This window comes from Mugil cephalus, chromosome 2, assembly GCF_022458985.1.
Source record: "Mugil cephalus isolate CIBA_MC_2020 chromosome 2, CIBA_Mcephalus_1.1, whole genome shotgun sequence".
In the NCBI taxonomy this organism is placed as follows: domain Eukaryota; kingdom Metazoa; phylum Chordata; class Actinopteri; order Mugiliformes; family Mugilidae; genus Mugil; species Mugil cephalus.
In genome coordinates, this window is record NC_061771.1 from 6882775 (window position 1) to 6901369 (window position 18595).

General features: G+C 40.9%; 2 protein-coding genes across 4 annotated transcripts in view; both read right to left on the minus strand.

Moving 5' to 3' along the window:
- Positions 1 to 2109: 2109 nt before the first annotated feature.
- The window catches only part of slc26a11 (solute carrier family 26 member 11), a 47322-nt gene continuing 30836 nt past the window's right edge, over positions 2110 to 18595 (minus strand). Inside the window, exon 15 of the mRNA XM_047577657.1 lies at positions 2110 to 2284. Within this exon, the coding sequence (XP_047433613.1) occupies positions 2177 to 2284 (108 nt within the window). The 3' untranslated portion in view covers positions 2110 to 2176. The remainder of the gene's footprint in view (positions 2285 to 18595) is intronic.
- LOC125003643 (uromodulin-like) lies at positions 12292 to 17147 on the minus strand. 3 transcript variants are annotated; one of them, XM_047577655.1, is made up of 9 exons: positions 17053 to 17147; positions 15987 to 16769; positions 15316 to 15831; positions 15010 to 15218; positions 14594 to 14742; positions 12986 to 13228; positions 12743 to 12902; positions 12582 to 12657; positions 12292 to 12489 (listed from the first exon to the last, which is right to left on the minus strand). In XM_047577655.1, the coding sequence occupies exons 1-9, from the start codon at positions 17126 to 17128 to the stop codon at positions 12470 to 12472; spliced, it is 2232 nt and encodes a 743-aa protein (XP_047433611.1). In that variant the 5' UTR covers positions 17129 to 17147; the 3' UTR covers positions 12292 to 12469. The 3 variants fall into 3 exon arrangements, with proteins under 3 accessions (XP_047433611.1, XP_047433609.1, XP_047433608.1); XM_047577653.1 differs by having other exon boundaries at positions 14597 to 14742; positions 15987 to 16772; positions 17053 to 17143; XM_047577652.1 differs by having other exon boundaries at positions 15987 to 16772; positions 17053 to 17143.

An 18595-nucleotide genomic window follows, 5' to 3' on the forward strand; every position in this document is an offset into this window, starting at 1 on the left:
GTACTGTGATAGGATGCCACCTGTGCAACAAGTCCAGTCATTATAACAACTTGGAAGTGATTGGGAACAACAGCAACTCAGCCACAAAGTATCAGGCCACATAAGATGTCACACCAGGGTCAGTGGATCCTGAGTGCACAGAGGTCACTAACTTTTTGCACAGTCAATCATTACAGACCTCCAAACTTCATGTGGTCTTCAGATTAGCTCGAGTTCAGTCTGTAGAGAGCTTCATGGAATGGGTTTCTATGGCTGAGCAGCTGCAAGACTTACATCACCAAGTGTAATGCACAGCATCAGATGCAGTGGTGTAAAGCACGCCACCACTGGACTCTAGAGCAGTGGAGATGTTCTCTGACCAATCACACTTCTTCTGATGGATCAATCTGGGTTTGGTGGTTGCCAAGAGACCTGTACTCGTCTTACTGCACTGTCCCAAGTGTGAAGTTTGGTGGAGAGGGATAACAGTGTGGGGTTTTGTTCAGGAACATCTGAGATTAATTAGATGAAGACTGTGAACCAGACCTTCTCCTCCATGATCAGTGTCCGACTTCACAAATACATTTCTGGAATGGTCAAGAATTCCCATAAAACACTCACACAACAATAGAGCTGATGTCAGTTTAAACCCTATAGATTAAGAATGGGATGTCACTTAAAATCATGTGCGTATAAAGGCAGGATTAGTGAATACTTTTTAAAATATAATGTATCTCTGACTGACTTTGAAAAAAAATGTTTTCACAAGTCAATCCAGTTTCTATGAGTTTCTCATGCCCTCCCTGTTGATTATGAAATACTGTTAAGTCCAGAAATAATTGTCTCATATTTGTTTTATTGTTCAAAGATAAATGTTTGACTCAGTGTTTTGATGTTTTATTTTATCAACACTGTGCTAATGTAATGATTTTACAGCACTTTTTACTGGGAAGTATTTATGTGTGAGACTGTTCCTTGGACTGTTGGACATTGTTCAGTGACACAGAGACACTATACTGGATGTTGGATGTTTTCACTATTGCTTTTGACTCATCAAAGTAACCATCTTTGGCTGATTAAACATGTGAACACACTTGTGATATTCTTTCTTTCTTACATGGGAATCAAACATTTTGTTCCTTTTTGTGGGGTGCTTTGCTTTCACCGTTGTGTCCAGTTCACCATAAACCAACTCCATGGGGTTATCGTTTTCCTCAAAGTAGCCACCCTTTGCTTTGATGACAGCGCTGCAGACCCTCAATGAGCTCTATGATGTAGTCACCTGAAATGGTTTTCACTTCACACGTGTGCCTTGTCAGGGTTCATTTGTGGAACCTCTTGCCTTCTTAATGGGGTTGGGACCATCAGTTGTGTTGTGCAGAAGTCATGTTGGTACACAACTGACAGCCTTATTTGACAACTGTAAGAATTCATATTGCAAGAACCAATCAGCTGAGTCAAGAGAAACGACTGTTCACATTCAAAGTTTCTCTGTTACAGTAGCTTCTCTATTCCTTAATCACAAACACACTTTATGTTTCCATTTTTACACACACACACACACATGTATATGTGTATGTATACACACACACACACACATACACACACACACACACACATATATATATATGTATATGTATATATATACACACACACACTGCCTAGTCACTTGTTTGTTTTATGATGCATTATAACTACTTTGCTTTGCTAAATGTGTATAATGATGCATAATGAGTTTTGACCTCTACTATGAGTCACAATGAAATGAGAGCCTGGGCAGTAAAGACAAAAATAATGCATTTAGTTCACTTTATTTTCATAAATAAACTTATAAAATATTACGAATGCATTCATAGGTCATTATAAATAAAACCTTCATAGAAAGTGTTACCCCATATGAATATGCATATTTTCAATATTCAACTGATTCATACCATGCAGTATAGACTTCTGGTCCCATGTTGTTCTACAATGATTTCCAAGGTCAGGTTTAATGGATACAATGTTCTTTCCCTTTGAAAGCTGGAATTTACTGGTAGTGTTCAATAAATAATAAATCAGTAACTGGAGGTAGACAACGTTTTCAGGCGATTGGATTAATCATTCCTAATAAGAGGCGTCCATGATAAGAGCTGTTGGAACATGTTTTTTTCCAGTCAACGTCTCCTCTCCACACTGTGACCGGTTGCGTTAGGTGTTAGTCATCAAGGAGGTCCTTTGACCCAATCTGCAGTGCTGCCTCCACACTGTCTGCAAACCTGATGCCCTGCAGATCAGCTACAAGGAGAACCTTCAGAACAGAGGGCTGGAGGAGAAATAAGCCACAGACAAACAAGACATAATCACTACAGTATATACAATATGCAGTAGAAACCTGTCATATCTGAAAGGCGTACCTGCAGTCCAAAAAAGACGAGCTGTATGTCTCGTTGTTTGAACTGCTTCAGTAGGTCCCTCAGCTCACTGATTACTGTGTAATCTATGATGCTGACATGACGGCAGTCCAGAACCACTGACCTCGGAGGAGACACTGGTAGAGAGGCATTAAGCAATACAGTGAATTCATAATGATCAACACTGCCTGCCTTCTGACAACAGCATGTATTGATGTGTCATCCTGGAGGAGTTGGACCAGGATCCAGGTATCTCCTTAAGCTGCCAGTAGTGACAATGACACTAGCCAAATACAAAACTATTGAAAAACAGTCAGAAAATATGAGCAGGAAAAATGTCAGTGGCCTTCAGCTGTAAAACCATTTCTGTTTTAGAGGCTTATCATTGTTGCCTCTCTAGTGCACCTGTTAATTTCATTAACACCAAAGCAGCTGAAACTGGTTAACAACCCTCAATGATCCTTAACTGACCAGATCAATATCCCAGACATCTATCTGACTAGATGCAATAAACTGATGAAAAATTATACTTGCCTTCCTCCTACTGTCTTTGGACGGTAGGAGGAAACCTGAGTACCCAGAGAGAAACCACGCAGACACAAGAAGAACATGCAATCATGTCCACAAGAAATCTAATGATCTTAACTCTGATTTATTTTACTAATCTAATCCCCGGTTGGTGGAGGGCTGCAGTGAAGGTTGACTTTATAGAACTTTATCCCATCTCCTCATTGCATTTTGGTTTTGTTCTTTCTGTGTCTTGTGATTTCCTGTTTTATTTTGAAAAGTAACTCCTCTCGTTTCGTGTGCCTCTGCTGTGTCATACCTGAGTGCTGATTGTCTGCGTCTTCCTTTCTCCTGCGTTTGAGTGTTTTTTCTGTTCTGACATGTGTTTACCGCCCAGCCTGCCATGCCCGTGTTTTGAGCTAAGCAATTTTGCCTGTTTATTTTTCTTTGTGCTTTGTCTTAAGAGATTCTTGGTTTCCCTCCATTGGAATGGGTTTTCTTTGTAGAACTTTTACTGTGAATTTTTGGTTGTACCTTTGCCTCGTTGGTTTTCCTTCATCTGGAGTGATTTTTGTTTGTTAAATAAAGTTAGCTTTGGCCATATCTCACTCTGCATCTGAGTTATGTTTGTGTCATCCTCTATCCTCTAGGGAACAACATCCTCTATTTAAGGATTATAGAGGCCACTGAGCTCTCAGGAGCTTTCAGTGCAGCACAAATTCTTCTGTAACTTTGGCCAGATCTGTGCCTTGCCAAAATTCTGTCTCTGAGCTCTTCTGTCTGATGGAGACCTGGACCACAGAGGATATAACCAACATTAACTTGGAGGGATATTCACTCATCGGATATGACAGAGACCCCAAACAAGCAGTGAAATGCATCGACGGTGAACTGTGTATGTTTATAAACAGCAGATGGGTGACAAACTTCACAGTACTTGAAACTGCTGCACTCACTACGAGATCATGACTGTCTCTATTCGTCCATACTATCTGCCTCGGGAGTTTGGACAAATTATGGTCATTCTGGCATATGTGCCCGGTCCAGACTTTACACTGGTTGCCGAGCACATAGCTGCCAGTGGGAGGAGCTGCACATCGCCGATGATCCAATCTTTTTACTGGGTGATTTTTAACAAATGTATTGTGTCCATCCATTTGCCTAACTTGAAGCAGTGTGTGACCTGTCTGACGAGAATGGACAAGATCTTAGACCAGTGATTTGGAAACAGAGAGGGCGCCTATGTGTCCATATGCCGCCCACCTCTAGGACGGTCGGATCATAACGTCATCCACCTACTGCCCAAATACCGTCAGAAACTAAAAGGGAGAAACCTGTTGTCAAGCACATTCAGACCTGGACAAATGACTCAATTGAAGAGTTGAGGGGCTGTTTTGAGGCCACTGAACGGGACTTATTTTTCAGCGACCAGGTCTCCTGTAACAATCCTGAACTTTTAAATGACACCATTACCAGTTATCTTAATTTCTGTGCTGACAATGTTGCTGAAACGCAGGAGGTTAGGATTTATCCTAACAACAAGCCCTGGGTCAATAAAAGTGTTAAACATATTCTTAATCAAAAGAAAACAGGAAGGCGAAAATTAACTATAACGACACAGTCAAGGAGGAACTGAGGAATGGGAATGCAAGGGATGTTTGGAGGGGGCTGAACACAATGATGGGAAGGGAACGAAAGGACCCCTATTCACCCGACTGTTCCAGATATTCCTCAACATCAGTTTTGTTCCCCAAACCTGGAAAATGGCAACCATTATCCTGGTGCCCAAACCTGCTCATGCAAAGTCACTAAACGATTTTAGACCAATTGCCCTCACTTCTCTATTAAGCAAATGCATGAAGCGTCTAGTGAGCAGGGAACTCACAATGCAAACAACAAAGCTCATGGACCCCATGTAATTTGCAAATGGAGCCAGTCAAGGTGTGGAAGATGCCACTCTTAGTCTTTTGGATAAAATATTCTGTCACTTAAATAACCCAACTAAAACTTATGCCCATGTACTTTTTATTGATTTCTCCTCTGCGTTTAATATGGTCCAGCCCCCATCTTCTCCTGAGACGCTTATGTGACCTGAACGTCGGCAGCAACTTCATTTTGTAGATTAGGGAGTTTTTGAGAGAAAGACCCCAACATGTGTGTGTTAATAAAATCCTCTCTGTCTGTCTTGTCTTGAACACCGGTGTTCTACAGGGGTGTGTGTTATCACCTCTCCTATTCTCCCTGTACACAAATGAGTTGCAACGTAACAGCAAAGGCTTCTCTCTTATTAAGTATGCGATGACATGGCCCTGGTTGCTGGCCGGCAGGATCCCTGCTGTCCCTCCTACTCCCACACTAACACATCCACCAAATTACCACCTGGTTCGAAGATAGCTTCCTGAGAGGGAAAGGTGTGGTGCAGGTCACTGACTTTAAATATCTTGGCACAACAGTCAACAATAACCTCACTGCAGGGAAATGCAGTTAACATCTACAAAAAAGCAAGATAGCGACACCATCTTATCAGGCAATTGAAGAGCTTTAATGCCAGTAAACAAACTTTGGCCAATGGTCTAGCGGTCACTCACCGAGAGTGTTCTCACGTTTAACAGTATCTCCTCTTACGGGAACCTCTCAGTTAGATACAAGAACAAGTTGACCCAGGTAGTAAGATAATAGGGGTCAAGCAAATAATACATCCAGCCAAAAAAGCCATCCAGACTTACAATGACACCACCCACCCTCTCAACTACGCATTTGTTTTAATGCCGTCCAGGGGCGTCCGTAGGATTTTACACACATCCGGGGCTCAGCCCAGAAGAGTTAAGCAGATGTGCGCGCAGGGGGTGCCAACATTTTTAGACATAGAGACATTCTCCACATACCCTACAGGTACCTGCTCTGATGGACTGAATTGAATTAAGGCATTTCATTGTTACCGGTTAATACCAAATAGGCTGGCAATTTTCAAAAACTTCCCTCAATAGTCCAGGCACAAAAATGCCCCATTCATCATGTTGAACATACCAACAGCAACCATTCAGAAACAGTAAATATTGAGATGTTTAATGAACCTATGCATCTTGTCATGTACAGTATTTACATTGTTTCCCTTTGCTTAATTATTTTTAGTTACACAATTCTCACACGCTACAATTGCATTTACAGACAGATGGTAATAATAACAGATCGTTTTTTCCCCATGTAATATCAACTAGCTGCTAGCTAGTTAACGTTAGGTACTTCCCTCTAGTAGTTCAAGCTGCAACACTCTTTTCGAAATTATACGTTTTTACATAATTTCTATTCCCATCACCTCTTTGATTGCTGACCACCTTTGGGGGGAAAACATGGAAATCTGTTTTATTTTTATTTTTTTGGTGACATTTTTTTACACTTCAGCTGCTACTACCCAAAGACAGCTGAACAGCTTGCTGTTGCCAAGCCTGCCGGTTGTCAAGTGCGCCTGCTCCATGACACCGCTGTATTGGGTGAATGAGTCACTTGCGACCTGGAGGTGTTAACCACTTGTGTGCCAAAGCCAAAGTAGTGGCTTTAAAAAAAAAATTCAAAATTAATTGTTACTCAAACCTGTCCAAAAACACTGTTTTATCGAAGCATCGACATAAGATAACTGTAGTTTGAGGATGTGATCTTTAGCCCTGAATGTTTTAGCCTAGGGATGCCACTGATGCCGTCAGGAAGGAGGCTCAGAGTTCCCTTAGCTAAAAAAAAAAAAAACATTCTGATCCAGAGTATCTTTAAGAGAACTTTGTTGCTGCTGTATGATACCGTATCTATTCTTTGTATTGTGCTTATTTATTGACTGTATTTATTAGGGCTACGGGGCAACGCCCGAGGCGTAGCCCCTACAGCAGCAAGCTGTAGGGCGAGTTATATATGAAAACGTGCGGTTCGATCGGGATCGGTGTCCTATTACTTTTCTTTCCGAAATACGAATTTTTCTGCGATAAATTTCCCATTGAAAATGAATGGGACAGCCAATAAAAAACATGCAAAGTACACAGTTCTTCAAAGGTATTTGAACTTTAAAATGTGGACACAAGCCTTGTGTATTGGTGTCCTTGTTTTGATAAGTGTTATAGTTTTTGATCAGTCACTGTTTAATGACCATAAAAATTTTTGTCGAAATTTGTTTTAGAGTGCACAAGCTCGTTAATTACAGTGAGAGAACATGTGTGAAATGGCTTGAAATTTTTCTCTTTCCACGCTCGTCCCAGCCACAATTTACACACTAGACACATGATTTTTCCCACAGTTTGTAGACAAACTTGTTGTGTCTCTCACAATGTGCTCAGCAAAGCAGTGAGATGTACAGAATTTAAACTGCAAGACTCTGTTTGCGGTAAAGTACCTGTCTCTTCTCCATTGACTCTAATGCAAAGTTTTTCTGAGAAAAGGAGAAGGGACCTTTGTCTTTAACTCGCGAGTGTTTTCCAAATATTTAATCTAGTAGGGAAAAAAAACATATCAAAGTCTTTAGGAAGGTCTTACGACACACACGGTCTGCTTGTTTTTCTGAGAGGAGCTACCATTTTGTCACAGTGTGCAGTGAGCTGTGTGCCTCAGCTCTGGGCCACAGCTGAGACCAGTTCATTTATCAGATGTCTCTGCTGTTAATGCAGCTGATCCCTGTGTCCCATCACACACCAACACACACACCTCCCCACCCACATAGGTAACTTTGTGATTACAGTTACACACATGCACGCGCACAAGCGCGCCCTCCTCACCCACACACACACAGAAGTAACTTTATGTCACTGGCCACACAGTTACACATATACACAAGTAACGAGCTACACAGAAACACACAGGTAGCTTTATGTTATTACAGTTACAGATACACACACACAAAGAGGACGCACACACACAAACACACATATGGGCGCGCAAGCACCCCGTAGCTCTTTCAAAAATTCCCAGAGGGAGTTTTCTAGTTGTCTGTTTCATGCGCTGGCTGACTCTCAAGATGCCAAAGGCAAATTTCCATTGTGTTTTTAAACCATTGGACAATAAAGTTATCCTTATCTTATCTTATCTTCAACCTCATGATTCTCATGTACTTTATAGACCGGTGTGTGCCTTTCCTAATAAAGTCCAATCAATTTAGTTGAACTCAGTTGGACTCTAGTGAAGGTGTAAAACCAGGGAGGAGAAGAAATGGACAACGCCTGAGGTAAATAGGAGTGTCACAGCAAAGGGTCTGAATACTTATGGCCATGTGATATTTCAAAAGCCATGTTACCAGAAAATGGATCTAAACCAGCAGAAACCACACTATTCAAATGCAAATACAATTGAAAAAGAAACAAAAGTCAGAAAAATAAAAATACCTCCAATAAGTAACATAAATTACTGGTAATGTTTGATCTGCCCCCTCCTCTTGTCAGCAATAATAGGTCATTATTTAATGTTTTCTTCCTCCTCTGCTAAATAATAATAATAGCAACAACACTAATAATAACAATAATAATATTTAAAGTGCTTTAGTAGTTTGACTGGCCATGTGAACTATATTCAGAAGCGACTTATGTATGAAAAAATATAGTCTACGCTATGACCACAAGAGGGAAGGGAGGCTTTTATTTCAAAATCCCTCCTCGTTCAGTAGCTCATCTTCATCTTCCTCATGTGCTGTCCTCCTCGCTGCTGTGACCTGTGTCTCTGTCTCTGTTGTGCTGTAGCGCTTCACTCCCAGTCAATTCAGAGTATTTTAACAGTGTGTTCTGCGGTCCGTCTTCAGTCTCTGCTCTGTGTCCGGAGCTTGGTTGTGACCGAAGCAGAGACCGAAGTGCAAGGCTGTCCCTCTCTGAAGCAGAGGAGAGGTCGGCTTCACTCCCGTCAGTCTGTCAGTCTTCACAGACAGTCCACAAACAGTTTCTAACCATATCCTTGTCAGTTTGCTCCAGGAGATGAGTTGTTTTTCTTTGTTCTTGTCTTTTGTTTTGTACCCGGCCTGTAGTAGGCTATGTCATTTAAACAAAGCCCTGACCATTAGCCTTTATGAGACCCGAGATTAACTGAATGTTTGAAAAATAAATGCGATTTATATATGTTTTTTTCATCTTCATCATGTATTTTTTTGACAGATGCGACTAATACACCGGTGCGACATATAGTCTAGTCCGGAAAATGCGGTAGACCACTTCTTGTTCATTCCCATACCTCGTGAAAGTCATCTCTTTATACCTCTGGACAAATTGTGTAACATTTTTACTGTACCTGATTTCCACAAAATCACCCAGAGTCCTGATGGCTCCTTTATTGCACTGTGCATATTATTTGTAGATTGCTTTTGTAAGTGTTTCCCCAGACTCTTTGCTAATTTATTACATACATGTTATATGAGGTTTCCAGCAGATTATATTGTCAATGGTCACACCCAGATATTTAGTTTCTTTCACAGTCTCCGTGTTTCCATTATCAATCAATGATTTGTGTTTAGAGCAGTTGACTCATTGTTTCCAAATAACATAATCTTAGTTTTATTCAAATTTAAAGATAATTTGTTTGAGTCAAACCATGTATTCAGTTTATATATTTGTGATGTGAACATCTCCAATAGCTTCTGTAGATTATTTCAGGAGCAAATTATATTTGTATCAAAAAACAGAATTCTCTGTGTTTTTGATACATAGAATAGAATAGAATAGAATAGAATAGAATAGAATAGAATAGAATAGAATAGAATAGAAAACCTATTGTCATTATACAGTGGGAATAAGATTGGAGAGCTTCTCCTTTTCAGTGACCCACAAGTATATTGAAAATATACAGAAATTATGAAATATATATCGTTTATGTTGCAGCAGTGGTAAAAGTGTAAACATGTGTTGCACAAGTTTTTTTTTTTTTTTCAGAATAGACATAATAGTAGCATCAATGTAGTTAGATGTCTGTTATTGCACATCCTGTATTACCTTGAGTGACAGTCAGTTTGTCTGTACTCTGATACATCTGTAGCGCCTCCTAGAGGTCAACAGCTCAAATAGCTGAGAACCAGGGTGTGAGTTATCCTTGATGATGTTCCGAGCTCTGCTGAGGCACCGTGTGGTGTAGATGTCCATCAGGGAGGGGAGAGAGCAGCGAACAATCCTCTGGGCTGCCTGGAGTGTCCTCTGAAACCTTCTTCTGTTCACCTCGGTGCAGCTCCCGTACAACGTGGACACATGGTATGTCTATGGAGCGTCTCTATGGAAGACTGGTAGAGGACCAAAAATGCAAAAAGGAACACTGAAAGGGAGAGCCGTGAGCTGCTGCACCTGAGCATGCCGCCATCTTGGAAGAGGGGTAGGTTATATCTATGAAAGATGATTTATAGTTGCCCATTTGCCATACCTCACCAACAAATAATAAAAATAATAAACAATATGTTGTGGTCGATGGCGTCAAATGCTTTTTTTTTTTTTTTTCAGATTAATAAATACCACCAGGGCAATGTTTTTATTGTCAGTGCAAGTTGTTCTCTCTTCCCTCTACAGTTGATCATATTTTTTCTAAAGCCATATTCACTATCCACCAACAATTTGTGCTTTTCAATAAATTCTTCAAGAAAAAGTTTATCTTTTCCAATCCCCGTACTTACCCTGAAGAGACTGTGTCAGAATCCAGGAGCGAGTGAGAAAGGTTGTAGGTTGTAGATCAGGTTAAAGGGAGATTAAAGGACAATTTGTATTGAAACTGGTGAAAAACATAACTGGGTCACTTACAGCAGTGATTCACGTGACCTAGAGAGAGTTATTTATTAATCTGACTCCGACCTAAGGATCAAATTCAAACAAAAAAACTTTTATCATTTTTTTCTTTTTTTACTGTACTGTGGAACTGTAAGTAATTAAGTTTGTTAATTTGCTGTAGTAGAGGTCCAAGGCAGAAGAAGTATACACTACTTCACATGTTTAATGATGAGTTACATTATGTTATTCCTCTTCTAATGTTGAAAAAAAGTTTGAAATTGGAATAATTTTTTCACCTTTTATTTCAATGGCTGTTTCAGTGAACTAAGTGAGGCACAGTGAGTGACAGTGGATTTTCAAACAGTGAGTTTCAACCAGTGTTTCAGCCTTCAAACACACATTGCAAATTTAATTTAAATAACATTAATTGTTTTCCGTCTTAAATGGCTGATATTTTAGTTTTACCGTAAATTTTCAGGCTTTAATTTGTTCTCTGGGAAAGGTTCGTTTTAAAAGTTTGTATTTTGTTATTAAAGAGATACATGGTAAATTTGAAGATCAAGTTTGTTTTCAAACTTCAGTTCACTATGTTCAAATGCAGTTCTTCATGGCCTACCTTCACGGTGACGTCACGATGTTGTAGGCTGGAGGCAACACTGTCACTTTCAACCATGAGAAAGTCGTCTTGCTGTATTTTTGGCTGATAAAGCCAAAGGATCAAAAACACTAACTTGAAGTTACATACAGTCACTGTCTTTGAAGTTACATACCAGCCACTGCTAGTCATAGACAACTTTGGTTTGGCTTGGGCGATTAAAAGGAAGGATTGGAGCGTGACAATCAACTATGGGCACACTTCATATCAGGTCAGATTGATGTGTAATGCATCATCAGTTTCAGCCTGGAAAACGTTATGAATTAGAATAAATCTTGACTGAAATATGTAAGTTAAGTATTTAGGAGATTCTTGTTACATCACAACGTTACGTGTTTCAGGGGTGTCCAAGCAGAAGTTGCATTTATTACATTATCCTCCACAGTGGTTCCACTTACTTCTTGTAATATCTCTGTTAGAGAGGCTTCACTTGATAAAGACAGACCAGACTTTGTCCCCTCTGTGTCCTCCTTTGGTCAAATCGTCCATCCAGTGAGTGAGCGTATAGAGGTTGGCGAATGTAGCCCCATCAGTCAGAGTCAACTTTTTAAATAAGACTCACAGAGAGTAAGTGTATTAGTATATTCTCTAAAAAACAGTCTCTTGAAATATGCTAATCGCCGTGTACAACCTATAGTGTGTTAGAGAGTGTTAGAAATTTATCTATTTATATAAATTACAATGTAACTTACATATTTTACAAAAATATGTAAGAAAAAAGTTTGTTTTTTCTTACATATGTTTCTGTTTGCCTGGTTTGATTCTTGATTCTTTGAAATTTGATTTCTTGGAAAACAGGCTCATAGGTTCCCTGTCAATGCACACAAGATAATGGCCTCATGGTGGTGCCAGAGGATTTTTCTTCGGATTCGTGGACAGTAAATGTCAATACCAGATGATGTTGATTCAATAAATAGCTTCTGCAAAACAGATTTTTAGTCTGGGCCAAAGCTGTGAGTAAAAGCTTTTCTTTTCCATGTATTGTAAACAAATGGAAGAAAGTGATGCATGGTTGAAAACTATGTCATATATCATGTAAATAAACACAAATAAGAGGGAGAGTGTTAGTGCCCTAATTTTTATTGTGACATATTGATTTTGATAATAGTTTGATAACAATGGCAGTAGAACTAATGAATGGTACACTTTAATTATACAGTGTAATACATTTTATTTTATGTACTATGAATAATGAAAAAAAATCCTTTCAAATGTCTATTATTGGATGCTGCAGGTCACTCTGCTGGCTTGTCCCCTGAAGAGAAAAACAAAACAGTAATTATAAATTTAAAAAAGTTTGCTGTGTGGAGTCATTTGTCCTGAAAGCAGATTGTTATTCATACTCACAAATGATTGGTCCAATGGTGATGGGCTTCAGATAAGCAGATCTGGAAACAGAGCGTTGTGTCCTGCTTCTGCAGTTCTAAAATGTGAAAGGGTGGGGAAAAAATAATAGCATCAAAAGACATATCAGCAATGAATATGGACGGCTTAAATGTGTAACTCACAGGAACACAGTAGGAGATTCTTTGGTCACACAGGCTGAGTCCACAGTGAAGATAAATATCTCTGTATCCGTCCTGGAACAGGAACAACAGAGCAGAGAAACGGGCCTGGAGGGATGAGCCGCTCTCAGTCACTGACACCTGCTGGCGGCTTGTTGGACACCTATCAGAGAAGATGGAGATCATCAGAGTTGTTAAAAGTCACACAATCCTAGAAAGCATTAAGTGGTCAAAAGGTGCACATACTTGTTGTGGATCAGAGGGTATTGTGTGGGATCATTAGGGCTTGATGAGTGAGTGGCAAAGCAGTCTTCCAGAACAAGTGTGAAGCTTGTGTCTCTCCTGTCCACAAAGACACCCACATACAGCGGTGAGCCCACAGGGAGGGTAACCCTGCCTGCAGGATAAGTCTCAGTGTAGCTGGAGTCACGAAACAGATACATTGAGGCTCTTGCTTTTGGACCGGAACCTGAAATGCCACCTGCCAACCTGTCAAAAAAGACAGTCATATGTTTTTTTTCACATTTTCTTCTTCTTAGTTTTTTATACATATATATGTTACAGAAAGTTATCAACCAAAAATAAAGAGTAGAGAGACGATGTGATCTTAGCCTCAGAATTGTTATCAGAATATGAGTAAGGAAATACACCATGAGGATTTTATTATGAGGCACGTTTCTACTGATATAGGGAAAACAAAAACTCTCTGACACAGTTGTATACTCCTACAACAATTCAGAACAACATATTATGTTACATATTCTTCTTCATAAATTATGTGATCACTGTTAACCGTTTGCCTTTAAACTTCAGGACAGCAATCAGACACAGGGATATCATGGGTCAAGGGCAGCAGGGGAAATGTGGTCTTGTTCTTGGGACCAGCCCACAAGAGGACAGGGGGGCAAAAGCCATTGGGCAGGCAAAACAAGGGGAGTGGATGACATGGGAAGGAGTGGAAAAGAGAAAGATCTTCTGGCAAGAGCTATGACAAATGGAGGCATTCAGAACCAGCTTCGCCATCAAGGCTGCCTACGGTGTCCTCCCATCTCCCAAGAGCCTCAGTCAGTGGTATGGTGAAGACCCCCCATACTCATTCTGTCGGGACTCCAGCAACACTGAAACACATCCTAGTGGGCTGTAAGACCAGCTTCAATCAAGGCCGTTAGACCTGGCGGCACGGTCAGGTGCTCAAGTGTCTTGCAGCAGTGCTGGAAATGCAACAAATGAGTGTCAGTGCCCTTCCACCCATGTCATCCCACTGGCAAGCAACAACTTTTGTCCAGGAGGGTGAGGGTCAAGCCTTTCTCGCCACCTCAACACCAGATCAGTGGAGGAGGGCATGTGATTGGAAGTTGCTGGCAGACTTAGACCAAAAGCTCTTCTTCACAATGGAGGTCAACCTGCGACTAGACCTGGTGCTATGGTTAGCTTCAATCAGGCACGTACACATCATTGAGCCTTGGGAGTGCTCAATAGAGGAGGCCTACAATCACAAAAAGTTACATGAAGAGTTATATGAAGCTTGCTCCAATACACAACAACGAGACTGGAAGGTGAGTGTTCGACCAGTTGAATTAGATTGCAGAGGGTTTGTAGCCACTTCAACATCCAGGCTACTCCAGGAGATGTGAGGGAAGGCTCACAGGCAGACAGTCAAGGATCTCTCCAGAGATGCTGAAAAGAGGAGTCAGTGGCTGTTGATGAAGAGACTCCACCTGGGCCTTCAAGTGAATTGATAGTGTCTAGGTGGTGAACCTGGAACGGTGCGATTCACTGCTGAAAGGAGGTGTCACAGGCCTATCAGTAAAACATCAAAAAAGGAGTGTCCACATTCAATTAAAGCCTACTCACGATAGCTCTGGTCTGATAGCCACGTTCAGGCTGGTGTCTGTGTCCAGGGAATAAGCGCAGGAGAAGGGAAGACTCACAGGAACCGCAAAGGATACATTAGTTGGATAGATAAATAAACTGTTGGAGTAGATGGCATGTGTGCGGTTGGTCTGAAAGACAAATAATTCATTTATCAATGATAAGTTCAATGATTAGAGAGAGTGCTATGAGCATTAAGTGGTTTAAGATAATGAATAGTTAGTGAAACAACATGTTTTGATCAAGGTGATAATAAACACCTGGAGATACTTTACAAGTACTAAGACTACATACAGTGTGTGCATCATATGTATGTGAGGTCAACCGATTAGACGTAGAATGGAGGTTCTGTAATAAAAAATAAAAGATAAAAATAATTAAAATAGGCAAGTACTTACACTCAGGATGTTTCCACAGGCACCGGCCTTAGCCTCCACTTCGTACCAAACAATATCATCGCGTATTGTGACCCAGGAGCAATTGCGAGAAGCCAAGTTGCCAGAGAATGGATCCAAACCAGCAGAAACCACACTACTCAAAAGGAGTCCTACCTGGAGTTTGTCACGGCCACAGATAAGTTGGGTAGGCGGGAGTGAAGGTTGCTGAACTAAAGACAGAGATATACAAATAATACATACAAATGAGACCAATAACCTCCAGTAAACCATCCTCTCAGTGTGAAATTTAACTATTGATAAACTTACCTTCACATACAGCACTTGCATCTTCATTATGACCACAGTTGTGGATTCCAAACCCCAGATGTCCACAGTCTGTTATTGATGATTCATTTCCAAAACATCTGACATCATCCAGCCAGATGGGTCCAGTTCCTTGTCCAAATGCTGCACTTTGGAGCGCAGAACGAGCCCTTCCACAGCCCAGCTGTCTGCACACCACGTTAGCATCATTCAGGTCCCAGGAATCATCACACACTGTGCCCCACTGTCCACTGTGGAAGATCTCCACTCTCCCAGAGCAAGAGCTGTTTCCTCCATTGGCCAGACGGACCTGACCCTCAACTCCTGTGCTGTTGTCTGCTGGTGTTGTGGTAATGTTGGTCCATGTCGCTGGAGTTGTTGTGACGTTTGATGGTTCTGGTGTCGCCGGAAAAATAGTGCTGTTGATTGTGGTAGTAGTGTTTACCAGATTTGCGGCAGATGTCTGTGATATCGGGTTAGGCGTTGTGGAAGAAACTCCAGGATCTAATACGCTCACCTCTGTTTAAAATAAAAAAGTGCTCTAATAGTAAAGTAACATTTTGTTTCTCACAAGCTGAATTTGAGTTCAAAATAACAATTTAATCATCTGTGAAATGAATGGATTAGACATGAAAATGTAATTTGTTCTTACAGTATTTGAAATGCTACATTACCTGTGCAGTATGCAAGGTGGCATGTGGATGGTATATCAAGTTTGTAGACATAGTAGTCATGACAGCGTTTGACAAGAATGGTATGTGAGCTGAAATAACAGCAGCTCCCTCCCCAGGAATTACAAACTGTGCGATTTACAATTCCATCTGACTTTGTTGGATGAGGTTCTGTTATCCACAAAGGTGCATGAGTCCCACACCTGTATGTTTCTACACACCTCTCTGGAATTTGAGCACTGGTCTCTTCCAGCAACAGGCGATACCAGCCCTGCCAATTAATATCTCGATCACAGTGTATGACTGCATTACCAGTGTTATTTGTTGAACGCCAGTCATCATTCAGTACAGTGTAGAGGTCACATGGATCAGCACATTCAGCCGTCCCATTGCTTTGGATGCAGTCCCAGCCTAAAGGACAAACTGTGTGTCCACAGCTGAACTGGACCGACTGAGAGGAGGGAGTTATTCTGGTCCTGGAGGAAGGCACCAGACATTCAAATGAGCCTGGTGTGTTGTAGCAAATCTCAGGTGGCGTGCAGGGTGGGTTAGAGAGGGAGCACTCGTCAATGTCCACACATCCACTGTCTGGTGACCAGTGGAAACCTTGACTACAGCACGACGAGTCATTGCAGAGTTTTATGTCGTAGCAGCTTAGACCATCACCTACGAAACCGTCTTTACAGACACAAGAGAGAACCGGGCTGGAGAAAGAGTCGCCTCTTTCTTGTGACTCCAAGCAGGTGGATTCCACATGACATGAATCACAGCTGGAAACAAAGACCCCTGCTAAAAGACGGAGAGAGATAATTTGATGTGTTGTTTGTTTAAGTAAAAATAATCAGTCTTTGTGTTATGCATGCTGTGAGTGCAAAAAAAAAGCAAATACACTTTCATCTGTATATCCATCCACCCTAAATGTTGCGACGGGCAGATTTAATTTGCATTCGACATCTAAACTAAAGCCCTTTAATGTGTGACAAAAAAAAGCCACCAAAAAATACTTTTCAGTATAATTACTCATTCAATATGTTTCTCGCCAAAGATGACAAAAGGAGAGATGGTTTACCTGAAGTGGTTTTGGTAAAAAGATGTAAAAGTATGAGCATGAAGAATGCCCTGTGCCCTCGCATTGTGGACCACATCCAAGCTGCTGAAAAAGACAGATCAGTAATCTAAATGAGAAAAGTACCAGTGAGGGTGAGAATTTATAGATCTGTTAATCGTAAATGGGTAAAACATTGATTTATATGACGTCAAAGAATTTACTTGGTAAAAAGATAAAGGGTCTCACTCAGTCAGAACTGCCACACAAAGACATGACTAATTATATTTTATGACATTACAACCAATCTTTTATCATTTAGTGAATCTATAGAGTGGTACAAATAACCACTTCAAATGACAGAACATAAACTGAGCAGGAAAACTTCACACAAACACTAATCCAGATGGCTGAGTCTCATGGTCTGCTTTCTTGCTTTTTTCATAGTTTTCACCTAAGTTTCCAACATTTTATAATTCCCTTGAAGTCAGGTGCCATTAGGTGAATAAAAACACACTGCATTAATGAAACTGGCTCTGGACATGTAATTAATTATCATACCACAGGTGTGTGTTGGGCCTGATCTTATGTTTTCACTATATTTTAAAAAGTATTCACTCATCCATCCAAAAAAGTGAATTCAGGTGTTCCAATCACTTCCATGGATAAAATCAAGGTCCTAGGTATGAAAACTACTTCTACAAACAATTGTGAAAGAATTGGTCACTTTCAGGACCTCAGTGAATTCCAGCATGGTACTGTGATAGGATGCCACCTGTGCAACAAGTCCAGCTGTGAAATTTCCAAAATATTCCACAGTCCACAGTCACAGTCAGTGGAATTATAACAATGTATACAATTGTAACAGCAACTCAGCCACAAAGTGTCAGGCCACGTAAAATGTCAGACCAGGGTCAGTGGGTGGTGAGGCACATAGTGCCAGAGGTCGCCAACTTTTTGCAGAGTCAATCACTACAGGCCTCCAAACTTCAGGTGGTCTTCAGATTAGCTCAACAACAGTCTGTCGAGAGCTTCATGGAATGGGTTTCTATGGCTGAGCAGCTGCATCCAAGACTTACATCATCAAGTGTAATGCACAACGTCAGATGCAGTGATGTAAAGCACGCCACCACTGGACTCTGGAGCAGTGGAGACCAATCACATTTCTGCTGGAAATCTGATGGATCAATCTGGGTTTGGTGGTTGCCAAGAGACCTGTACTTGTCTTACTGCACTGTCCCAAGTGTGAAGTTTGGTGGAGGGGGATAACGGTGTGGGGTTTTGTTCAGGAGCTGGACTTGAGTCCTGACTTCAACCTGATAGAACATCTGAGATGAATTAGATGAAGACTGTGAACCAGACTTTCTCCTCCATCATCAGTGTCCGACCTCACAAATACGTTTCTGAAAGAATGGTCAAGAATTCCCATAAAACACTCTTAAACCTTGTGGAAAGCCTTCGCAGAAGTGTTGAAGTTGTTATAGCTGCAAAGATGCAGCTGATGTCAGTTTAAACCCTATAGATTAAGAACGGGATGTCACTTAAAATCATGTGCTTATAAAGGCAG